Source organism: Mastomys coucha, unplaced genomic scaffold (assembly GCF_008632895.1).
Source record: "Mastomys coucha isolate ucsf_1 unplaced genomic scaffold, UCSF_Mcou_1 pScaffold6, whole genome shotgun sequence".
Taxonomy (NCBI): Eukaryota; Metazoa; Chordata; class Mammalia; order Rodentia; family Muridae; genus Mastomys; species Mastomys coucha.
Window position 1 is genome coordinate 79,995,732 of NW_022196912.1, and position 12,611 is coordinate 80,008,342.

Sequence of the window (12,611 nt, forward strand, 5' to 3'; positions counted from 1 at the left end):
TTGTCCTTTATAGGGCTAGATTTGTGGAAAGATCTTGTGTAAATTTTGTTTTGTCATGGAATATCTTGTTTTTTCCATCTATGGTAATTGAGAGTTTTGCTGGGTATAGTAGCCTGGGTTGGCATTTGTGTTCCTGTAGGGTCTGTATGACATCTGCCCAGGATCTTCTAGCTTTCATAGTCTCTGGTGAGAAGTCTGGTGTAATTTTGATAGACCTGCCTTTATATGTTACTTGACCTTTTTCCCCTTACTGCTTTTAAAATTCTTTCTTTGTTTAGTGCATTTGGTGTTTCGATTATTGTGTGATGGGAGGAATTTCTTTTCTGGATGTTTTGGGTTAGGAGCTCTTTGCCTTTTGCATTTCTTTGACTGTTGTGTCAATGTTTTCTAAGGTGTCTTCTGCCCCTGAGATTCTTTCTTCTATCTCTTGTATTCTGTTGGTGATGCTTGCATCTATGTCTCCTGATCTCTTTCCTAGGTTTTCTAACTCCAGGGTTGTCTCCCTTTGTGATTTCTTTATTGTTTCTATTTCCATTTTTAGATCCTGGATGGTTTTGTTCATTTCCTTCACCTGTTTGATTGTGTTTTCTTATAGTTCTTTAAGGGGTTTTTGTGTTTCCTCGTTAAGGGCTTCTAGTTGATTGCCTGTTCTCCTGTACTTCTTTAAGAGAGTTATGTCCTTCTTAAAGTCGTGGAAGTGATTTTAGATCTGAATCTTGCTCTTCTGGTATGATGGTGTGTCCAGGACTTGCTATGGTGGGAGAATTGGGTTCTGATGATGCCAAGTAACCTTGGTTTCTGTTGCTTATATTCTTAAGCTTGCTTCCAGACATCTGGTTATCTATAGTGCTACCTACCCTGGCTAAATCTGACTGGGGCCTGTCCTACCTGTGATCCTGGATGTTTCAGAACTCCTCAGGGTCAAGCTGTTTTGAGATCTTGTGATTCTAGAATGCCTGAGGGTAGAGCTTCCTGTGGGTACTTATGGGACTCACTGCAGAGTTTGCACCCAAGGTCTGCTCAGAGCACCAGCCCAGACAGACAGGAAGGAACCCATGCCACTGGGCTGGTGGAGTTCCTGAGTGCCTGAGTCCTGTTGGTTCCATTTACTCCTGGTGTTGGGACAGATGTTGTGTCCTCCTCACCATTGATCCTATGAGTTCACATTTGTTATTCTTGCCCTGGGGAACCTGAGGTAAGAGGACTACTATCAGTTCACAAAACAACTTGGGGAAGAGTGTGAGACTGTATCTCAAACAAAAGGAGTAGCAGGAAATGCGCGCGCGCGTACACACACACACACACACACACACACACACACACACACACACACGATAAATGCATTTAAAGTATTTTAAGAGAGAATTTAGGTATGACTTATGTAGCTTATGTTTAATTAATTTATGTTATATATGTATGAGTTTGGGCACATGTGCCTCCGTTTATTCCCATCATTCTCTTTGTTGAGGCAGGGTCTTATTTGTGATGCTTCCGTGCATACTCCAGGCTAGTTGGCCACCAGCCTCTACCTTCCATTTTGCCATAGGAGTGCTGGGAATACAGATGTGCCATATCACAGGCAAGACTCTATGGTATACACACACTCACACACAAAGAGGGAGAAATTAACAAAACAAAGTACTTGTCCTTCATGAGAACAAGTCTATCCAGCTATTTTCCATTTCCATCATAACTCACATAGTTGCCGCAGTGTTGACCTATGGTAGGTAATTAGTAATGGCTTTAAAAGGATACACAGTCAGCTGAAATATTGCAAATAATCTACCTATGAAGAAAAATAATAAATACCAGTTTCCTGTTGATTCCGTTTTTAAGGGATGGGCTTTATGTGGAAACTACATGATACTTACGTAGCCACACCCTGTCATGTGACACTCGGTAGGACCGTCAAGTTATGACCAGTGTAGATGGTCATCTGAACCTTATTGTGTTACAGTGACAATGGCATGGAGTAGGTATTACCATTTCTTCTCTGTTTAAATTTGACATGTTTCTTCCAGGGAATTCAGCAAGGCATAATACTTGAAGGAGACTTTGCTATCTGCATTAGCTTATATCATGGTTATGAGTTACTGCAGCAAATGGGAATGCGATCATTATATTTCTTTCTTTCTGGAATCATGGATGGAACTAAAGGTAAGTTATATGAAATTATTTCAAAGAAACAGTGACATGTTGTTCTGGTTTAAGACATTGAGCCAAAAACCCTAGGTTTGAGTCCACTTAAACTTGAATTTTTTTTTCAGTGAAAATAAATTTTTTTCATGCAGTTATATTCTAGTCACTGTTCCCTCTCCTTGGTCTTCTCCCAGATTCTCCCCGCCTCCCAACCAATCCATATCCACTTCTTCTTTCTTTATGTTTTTAAAACAAATTGGCAAAACCACAATAACAACAACAACCAAAAAAAAAAAAAACCTAAACCAGAACAAGAAATTAAAAAAACAAAGGAAACACATGTACACAGAAAAGCAAAACCCATGAAAACAAAGTCAGAAACCATAAACAAGCAACAGAGACCAGAAAGGCAGAAAATACCCAGACAAGGCAATACGAAATGAAATTCTCCTTAAATACTGCTGAGTTCATTTTATTGGTGGGCATGGGGCCTTGTAACTATGGTTTGTATAACCCAGCAGTGTCACGACCTAGGAGACACAGCCAGGCTTCAACTGTCAGCAGATGGGGCCTGTCGGGATGCCAGGAGAAGTTCTCAGCTGTGCTTCTCCCAACGAAGGGAAGATCTGCGAAGACATGAGACTCACAAACTTTACACAACTAGCTCTATAAGCATGCCTAGCTCAGCTGCTGTCACTGTCCAGCGAGTTCTATTTATACCCTCCAAACATTACAGATCCTCCTTGGGTCTTGCCTCAGCACATGCATCCAATCACCTGGAGTTCACAGAAGCAGCAAGAAACTTCAATACATCATCAGAAGTTTTTTAGCACATCTCTCTATGGAGTATTAACAAATGCAGCTCAACTACACAATGCAAGGCAGACCAATAAATGTATGTTGTTAGCAAAGAATTCATCATCATGTGTCCTTTCACGTGCTTGCGTTAGCAGAGCATCCTATCCTCTCTCCAGTGTCTGCTTCAGCTAAACATTCCTTCAGGAATCTGCCTTGGTCTTTCACCTGTGCCTACTTCAGAACACCATCCAACACAATGGACTCCAAGGAACCCTTCAGTTTCTACTTCACATCATGTGTAGCTAGGGCAGATTGTTGACTTCTATGTTAAATTTGAGAAGTTTGCTTCATAGCTAACATCAAAGGAGTAAATGTTCTTATTTATGAAACCTTTTCATATTTCCTAAAGGAATGACACGGGCAAAGAATGAGCTCAGCCGAAATGAAGACTTTATGAATCTCTACGCTCACCTGCAGAGTGTGTTCGCTCACACGCGAGATCCTGCAGCAGCCAGCGATGCTTTGGCTTTCCAGAAAGGTCTGATATTTCAGTGGAAACTGGGTTGTTTTAACTGAGTACAGTGACAGCTGCTTGGGACGCTGAGGAAGGACAATCACTTCAGCCCAAGACTGGGCAGCCCCAGCAGCAAGAAGATCCCTTCAGAAAAAGAACTGCTACTGCATACTGTTTGTTTGTTTTGTTTTTTTGTGGTTTTTTTGTTTTTTGTTATTGGAGACAGGGTTTCTCTGTGTAGCCCTGGCTGTCCTGGAACTCACTCTGTAGACCAGGCTGGCCTTGAACTCAGAAATCTGCCTGCCTCTGCCTCCCAAGTGCTGGGATCAAAGGTGTGCGTTACCACTGCCCATACTTTTTTTGTTTTTTTTTGTTTTTTTGATGAAGAGTAACGTTGAAACTTTTTCTTGTCTGTCTGTCCATCTGTGTATACATTCTTCTATTTGTATAGCCACAGTCCTGCTAAATGCTAAGTGTTTTGTTTAGTGAGTTATGATATTGAGATTGATGTATACAAATTTATATAAGGCTAATAAACTTTAAATGGATATATAAGTAGTAGTTACTGGTAGTAAAAAGTCCTAGAACTACTCATTGTTGAAATGTACTTAAATTAAAAATGTATTTTTTATTCCCTTTTCTTTTGCTGAGTCTATCTGAATTCTCTCTCAGGATGACATTTTTATGAAAATTAAAGGGTTTGTTTGTACTTACATGCTATCTAGAGGGTACTTATATTTGGCAGCAAAAAATAAGGTTTTGTGTTTGGGGCTTTTTGAGATAGGATCTTGTGTGCTAAGGCTTAGCCTTTAGCAGTGTCTGTAACCGAGGCTGGCCTTGAAGTCTTAATTCTCCCTCCTCAACCTCCCAAGTGCTGGAATGGAAAATTTTAAGTTCTAACGTGTATTTTTTCTTTTTTTTTTTTTGGTTTTTCGAGACAGGGTTTCTCTGTGTAGCCCTGGCTGCCCTGGAACTCACTCTGTAGACCAGACTGGCCTCGAACTCAGAAATCCACCTGCCTCTGCCTCCCAAGTGCTGGGATTAAAGGCGTGCGCCACCACCGCCCAGCATGTATTTTTTCTTTGTTTTAGACTTATTTCCATTATGATTACGTGTGTGTGTGTGTGTGTGTGTGTGTGTGTGTGTGTGTGTGCGTGCGTGCGTGCGTGTGTGTGTGCTGGGGGATGCCTATAGAGGCCGGAGGAACTGGAGTCAGAGGTGGTTGGTAGTGAGTCACCTGATGTGAGTGCCAGGAACCAAACTCAGGTCTTCTGCAACAGCAGTATCCGCTCTTAGCTGCTAGGCTACCTCCAGGCCTAACGTGGACTTTCAGAAAGATGCGTTACTCCACAGGAAGAGAATTGATATAGGCTGAGCATGGTGCTGCACAGCTTTAATCTCAGCAGTGCTGAGGCAGAGGCAGGCAGGTCTCTATGAGTTCAAGACCCTATTTTTGATATGGGAATATATAGAAAAAAATAATTGGTTTTTTTTTTCCCTCCCTCTTTAGGAAATACAGAGAAAAAATTTGTCTATAGTCATCCAAAGTTAAAGAAACTGGAAGAAGTTATACTTGAACACTTCAAGTCATGGAATGGTGGGTAGCAATTACTAGTTTTAAGACAAAGTGGTAGCTGAAAAAAAGTAAAATCCCTAGGGAGAAGGTAGAGTCTAATTACTCTGGATAATGATATTTAGAATTTCTGGGAAATTGGGATAGGTGGGAGCGAAAAAATAATGGAATTTGAAAACTACAGTTTTACATGAAAAGTTTAGTTTGGGGCAGTATAAGGGAAACAGAGAATCGGCCAGCTCAAGTAGGTTTGGTAATGCTGTGTTGTAGATCACTGGGAGACACCAGGAGAGGGAGTGGTCTCAGCACCTCTTCCACCTCCTTCTACCTCTTCCTGGGCACTTAGACACTGGCCAGTACTGGGATATAGGCTGCAGTAATGAGCCATTGTGGTGGATTGGAAAGACGAGGAGGTTTGGAGTGAAGATGGAGCTGGTTAGTGCTCTCAGCTCCATAGTGCTTCCTGCAAAGGAAGTAACATGCGTGTGCTTGAATTGCTGGGTTAGTCAGGTACCGGTCCAGCCGATTTCTTGAGCCATGGTTTTATGACAGCCGACGAGAAGTAGGGAGCTGAAGTGTCTTCAGTCCTTTTGAAGCAGGTATTCATGAGTGTGTAGTTCAGGATTGTGCTTCCTAGCAGGCGCTCTCTCGCGCAGTGCTCCAGGCTTAGGCACTGAGCAGAAGGCCTTGTACATGCTAGACCATCTTCTTAGCCTTAAATGCTTCTTCTAAACACGGAATGTATTTCCTGTTCCACAGCTGAAAACGCCACTGAGAAGAAACACCACGAGAGCAGAGTTATGATTTTTTCTTCCTTCCGAGACAGCGTTGAGGAGATTGCAGAAATGCTTTTACAGCACCAGCCAGTTATTAGAGTGATGACGTTTGTTGGCCATGCTTCAGGGAAAAACACAAAGGGTTTTACCCAGAAGGAACAACTGCAGGTAATTAATTATTATTTCTTCAGGTAATGAAATAAAAATAGAAGGGATTAGCTCTGGTTATAACCCATCTTCTGACTTGGTTGTGGTGGTGCATGTCTTTAATGCCAGCACTCAGGAGGCTGACAGGGCTAGCTTGAATTCAGACCTAGCCTGGCCTACAGAGCAGGTTCTAGGCTACCCAGAGCTATGTAGCAATACTATCTCAAACAAACAAACACACACACATAAAAAGAACCCTGCAACAACAACAAAAAAAGATAATTTTATAATTAATATGCAAGTGAAGATAGGTACTTTTGAAAGATCAGATGTGTTTTATATAGGTTTGAAATCTTATTCATTCAGTTATTTTGGGGGGTTTTGGGATCTGTTCGTATAGTTGAGACTGTCCTGGAACTGGTGCTGTTCCTGTATCTACCTCCCAAGCACTAGGATTTCAGATGTGTCCATTACAGCTGCTTAGTGTTAAATGATCCTGCTTTTACATGTCTAGCATATAGCCTGTGGGGTGCCAGAGTTCTAGGAGTAATGACACATTATTTTCAATTTCTACAAGTATTTTTATTTTTCATTATGTGTGTGTGGGTGTGTACATGATTAAAGTAGAAATCAAAAGGTTGTGAGGCCCCTTGGAGCTAGAGTTACAGGTGGTTGTGAACCAGCTGGATGTGGGTTCTAGGAACCAAGCCTGAATCTTCTACAAGACTAGAAGGTGTTTTTAATTGTTGATCCATTTCTATAGCCCTTATTTTCGCCTTATTTTGTGTGTGGGGACGCACACATGTCACAGCTTGTGTGTAGAGATCAGGGGACAAGCTATGGAAGTCGGTTCCCATCCCAGAGGTCACACTCCGATCGCAAGGCTTGCTGGCAAGTGTTCCTACCTGCTGAGCCGGCTTGCAGACCTGAGGCATTCTTTCTGATTTTCTTATCTATTTAGAGACAGGGTCTCACTTTGTAGCCCTAGCTGGTCTGCAACTCAGACTCATCTACCTCTTGAATGCTAGGATTTAAAGTGAGCACGACCATTCCAGGACTGAACATTATCAATTTAGATACGCAGAATCATATGTTTAGTTCTAAGGTACGATAAATAGGAGTAATTGGCCCCAGATTTTTTTCCCTGCCCTCATCTCCTCTCAGTGATGCAAAAAGTAAAACTGGGCTTCCTTGTATACCGAGAAACATAAAGTTCTTAACAGTGATTTGGCTTTGTAGTCATTAGTAAAACAAAGGAATTAGGAATATTTTGTCATTTTATGACATCCCATGTTCCCCATCCCCATGTGACGTTCTTAATGCTTTAAATCTGATTTTACCTTTTCAAGATGAATGGGGAAAAATGCAAACTCTGCAAATCCATGATATTTTTGTGAAGTGATTTTCAAGTTGTTTGTATTTGAGGTGGTGAGACAGTTCCGAGATGGCGGCTATAACACGCTGGTTTCCACCTGTGTTGGAGAAGAAGGTTTGGATATAGGGGAAGTCGATCTTATAATATGCTTTGATGCCCAGAAGAGCCCAATCCGCCTCATACAGCGCATGGGCAGGACTGGCCGCAGGCGGCAAGGCAGGGTTGTTGTCATCCTCGCTGAAGGACGGGAAGAACGTGTAAGTGGATTGTGTAAGCCTAACTGCCATCGAAATTTGAGAGACAACCCAAGAACAGTATTCACCCTTCAATTCAACCTAAAAAATGAATTCTATTCAGTAAGACTGTCATGTGATTATAATGTGTGTTATCCATAAAATGATCCTAATAAATATAATGTTTACATGTCAAATAATGGATCTACATTCTGATTTTATTACCTAGCCAGATGACTTAACATCTTTAGCTGTGTGTTTTCTGACCTGTAAAATAGTAATAATGTCTCATACTTAATGAGCACTTGATGTGCGATGTGCAGTGATTCAAGTGCTGTAGATGATCTGTATTATCTGATCCAGCTCATGCCTGTGAGCAAAGTGATGCCTCAGTTGTTGGCAAGAGTGAAGAAAGTGGAAGTGTGGACAGATGAACCAGCTGACGTTAAGGCTTCATCTCCTCCCCCGTAAATCTCCCTTGCATCAAATATCCTTATATATTTAATATATTTATATAATGTACCTTATACTTAGGTACAAATGTTGGCCATATCAAAAGCAGTAAGCCAATAAAAGTAAATAGTTCCGTGAGATTCTTACATATATGTATGTATTTTTCCTTTTAAAATAGCTGTTAAGCTTTTGTAGTAATAGATTTTAAAATGATTTTTCTCAAGAATCTTAGTGATCTGTTTTCACATTCAAGAGTATAGGAATTCTATTCTCTAGTAAGTACTTAAGTGACTCATAGTATAATTTCCTGTTTAAACATTAATTTATATATCTCAGACATATTAATTGCTTATTATAACTAAATGATTGCTGCAAAAACAATGAAAAATTATATTTTTTATTTGTTTTGCAGACATATAATCAGAGTCAGTCCAACAAAAAAAATATTTATAAAGCTATTTCAGGTAACAGACAAGTGCTTCATTTATACCAAGGAAGTCCACGAATGGTTCCTGATAAAATCAATCCTGAATTACACAAAATGTTCATCACACATGGTGTCTATGAACCAGAGAAGGCTCGGAGTGTACAGCGAAAGTCATTTTCCTCCAAGGGTGGTAAGTAAAACTTGTATAGTTGACATATTCTTCACCCCTCCAGTTCTGGGTATGCCCTGTTTTTATTTTACAGTCTAGGTCTTTTATTCCCATTTGTACATCTACCAAGCCAGGGATTCCTGGGGCATGGGTTCCAGCAGCCCAGTCTCTTCTGTTCTCACAAAGTGCTTCCCTGGATGGAACAGGCTGGAGCCTCAGTGGACCTTCCCTCAGGTACCTTCCCTTTGGCTTTGTTTCTCACCTGGTCCTTTTCTTTCTTCCATGGCAGGAAGCCATCTTGACTCCTACATTTCCTTCATCCATTGCAAGAAGCCATCTTGACTCCTACATTTCCTTCATCCATTTCAGGAAGCCATCTTGACTCTTACCTTTCCTTCTTCCATTGCAGGAAGCCATCTTGACTCCTATATTTCCTTCCTCCATTTCAGGAAGCCATCTTGACTCTTACCTTTCCTTCTTCCATTGCAGGAAGCCATCTTCACTCTTACCTTTCCTTCTTCCATTGCAGGAAGCCATCTTGACTCTTACCTTTCCTTCTTCCATTGCAGGAAGCCATCTTGACTCCTACAGTGCTTACTATGCTCACTGTGCACGTTCCTTCTCTTGGCAGGAATCTTGTCCTTACTATGCTCATTTACAACAAGGCCAGCAGCAGCTGAGTGGCATTGTAGATGTTGGGGATTCTTTTTTGAAAATTACCTAATCCCCTGATATCTGTAGAATCACTCTTGTACATTCACATGTATGTGGCCAAGAAAACAACTCAGTTTTCTAAAAGGCTTAGAGAGCATGCGTCAGCACCTCTGTCAGCACCTCTCCTCTTTCCCTCTGTTTTGTCACTTTGGAGAATTTCTAGAAGATGTTGGCTCCCGAAAGAAACTTAACATTCTCCTCCTCCTCCTCTTCCTTCTCTTCCTCCTCTCCCTCTCCCTCCTTCTGTCTCTTTTGGTAGTGGCAGCGGTGTCGTCTTGTTTTGGATATTCGAGACAAGAGTTTCTCTGTGGCGCCCTGACTGTTCTAGAACTTGATCTGTAGACCAGGCTGGCCTCAAACTCAAGAGATATTCCTGTCTCTGCCTCCTGAATGCTGGGATTAAAGATGTGTGCCACCACTGTCTGGCTTATAACCTATCTTTATACAGTGTTTTTTCTTTGAAAAGCTCAGTCTGTGTTCTAAGATGTTTTGAGTCTTAGGAAAGATAAGAAATTATTGATGTAACAAGGAGAATACACCGGTGACATAGAGTGCCAGAAACTCAGCAGGGAAACTGAAAGTTTAAAAAGAAAACAGTTGCAGCCTAAGCATTCAATTAGATGTGGTGTGCATTTGCACCATCTAGTGCATACATAACAAAGGAAGAAGGAAGTTCCCCCTGTGTACAACCAGGCAGATCCTGCCCTCCCATTGCATGTTCCAAAGATTACCTCCCTTCATATAGAATAACATCACCAGAGGCTACACAGCTTTTCATCATTCACCTGGTAATTCACAGCCCTTTGTACTGTGTTATATTTAGAAGCCAGCCTTGACTGTATCGAGTTCCAGGTCAGTTTTAAGGTCCTCTTAAAAACAAAGCAAAGGGGCTAGTGAGATGGTTCATCACCACCGACTGCTCTTCCAAAACTCCCGAGTTCAAATCCCAGCAACAACATGGCTCACAACCATCTGTAATGAGATCTGACGCCCTACAGTGTACTTACATATAATAATATATATAATATAATATAATAATATATAATATAATATATATAATATAATAATATGATGCCTACAGTGTACTTACATATAATAATAAATAAATCTTTAAAAAACAAAAAAGCAAAGCAAAATTGATAAAGTATTTGCTAGTGTATCTTTTCCTACTTTCCCCTCCATTCTGATTGTTTCAGTGCCTGTGACTCCTCTTCCCAAAATTATGACTATGTCCTATGCAGTTTTTCATAAATCAAAATAGATACATACTAATGTGTAATTCATCAAGGTATAGAGGCTTAAAGGTTTTTTAGGTAACTGAAACATTGGAGTCCCTTCCTAGTTTAAAAAGCTGGAGACATGGCTCCGTGGTTGAGAGCACTAGCTGCTGGACCAGGGTACCTGGCTTCTATTCTAAGCACCTATAAGGTGACTCACAACTCTCACAACTGTCTGTAAGTCCCTGTCTTTTTTTTTTTTTCAAGATTTATTTATTTTTTTAACCTTTCTTTTATTGTCTTATATTCTTTAGAATTTATAAAATATTGTAACAATAAAAATGAGTGTTATAGCCAGGCAGAGGTGGTGCACACCTTTGATCCCAGCACTTGGGAGGCAGAGGCAGGCAGATTTCTGAGTTTAAGGCCAGCCTGGTCTACAGAGTGAGTTCCAGAACAGGCAAGACTAAACAGAGAAACCCTGTCTCGAAAAATCAAAAGAAAAAAAAGGTATTATAAAAATTATTTGTTATAAAAGAATAATCAATTGAACAGCCTTATGTAGATGCTTATCTATAGCAATACTGAAAATACATATATTTGTCTCAATATAAATTTGAAATAACTCCAAACATATTAACTGTATTTTAAAATAATATATCAGTACTAGTATTTTTTTTTTCAGGCAAGTATATACAAATATATTTTTTTCCTTAATGAAGTAATCCAGTCCCCAAAACTCACACATGGAATGAATTCACTTGAAAGAGGATATTAACTGTAATACAAAGGATAATCATACAACAGACCCATAGTGTTAATACCAAGGAGAGCTCAAGTGTGGAGTGCAGGGATATCTCCAGGAAGGGACAATAGAATAGTAGTATTTTTATTAAATGAACAAAAATAGATAAAGTCTTTTTGTTTCTTTGTTTTGTTTTTAGTAGCGCTTAAAGTCTTGGCTCTTACTGTGGCACAAGCCCAAAATAAGAACAATTTTTAGACATTGGAATTCATTGTAATAAGGCTGTACTTCAATGACCCTCACATCACCAAAGGATTTTAACTCCATTGTAGTTAAGCTGAGAGTAGACAGTTCTTTTGCATCAAGGAATGAATTGTAGGCACAATTTTTGGATACAGACTTCCTCCTATGGTCAAAGCTATTTGACTTGAGTGATTGTCATCATTCTCAGCCCACAGAGAACAGGTTACATTCATTTAAGAAATGGTGTAGATATTAAGATGGTCTATCCATGAAATCATTCACCAATTGTTTCAGTGAACAATGGTTCTGCTTGGAAGGTGGCACAGACATTAGGTGAGGGTAAGAATCTGGTTCATTGGCTGTGCTGATTAGGAAAAGCATTCATCTCAGAGAAAGAGTAATTTATAAAGTCCTCTTCAAACTTGATACAACAGTTACAAACATCAAGCAAAGCATTCAGTCTCACTCTTTCTTTTTTTCTTACAAGCCACCTCCCAAGTTAATTGTTTGTTTCTTTTGGCTGTATAAATACATCTGAAATATATGAGCTGTTCTGAAAACCATAGTAGTGTAAAAACATCAAATAAACAATCCTACTAGTAGAGATGCTGAGATAGGAGAAGCATGGTTTCAAGACCATTATGTGGTACACAGCAAGACACTGTCATGTACAAACAAACAGAAAGTGTATATGGATTGTACAATATTGGACCTATTTCTCCATTTACCAAATTAGAGAGACTATTGGATGATAGTCAACAAATTTCTAATTCCTCATATTTTTAGATTTCAGTTGATTAGGATATGTTGGTAATATTAATTTTCCTATTAAGATACTAAGAAAAAGTGATTGTTACTTCCTGTTATTTTTGTTGTTAGAGATGGAATTAGGTTTGTGTGGATTTGTTGAAGGATTATTTTCTTGCTTCTTCTAGGGTGTATGTAGTTTTGCTCCTTATGTTGGTGTTTTCCATCTATTATCCTTTGTAGGGCTGAATTTGTGGAAAGATCTTATGTAAGTTTGGTTTTGTCATGGAATATCTTGTTTTCTCCATCTGTGGTAATTGAGAGTTTTGCTGGGTATAGTA

The 12,611-nt window shown here is 39.8% G+C and overlaps 1 protein-coding gene across 1 annotated transcript in view; it reads left to right on the top strand.

Moving 5' to 3' along the window:
• Positions 1-12,611, top strand: part of Fancm (FA complementation group M) — a 62,209-nt gene that overhangs the window by 14,595 nt on the left and 35,003 nt on the right. Inside the window, 6 exon segments of the mRNA XM_031355445.1 lie at positions 2,022-2,157; positions 3,347-3,475; positions 4,962-5,048; positions 5,784-5,968; positions 7,373-7,579; positions 8,421-8,625. Coding sequence (XP_031211305.1) covers positions 2,022-2,157; positions 3,347-3,475; positions 4,962-5,048; positions 5,784-5,968; positions 7,373-7,579; positions 8,421-8,625 — 949 coding nt within the window.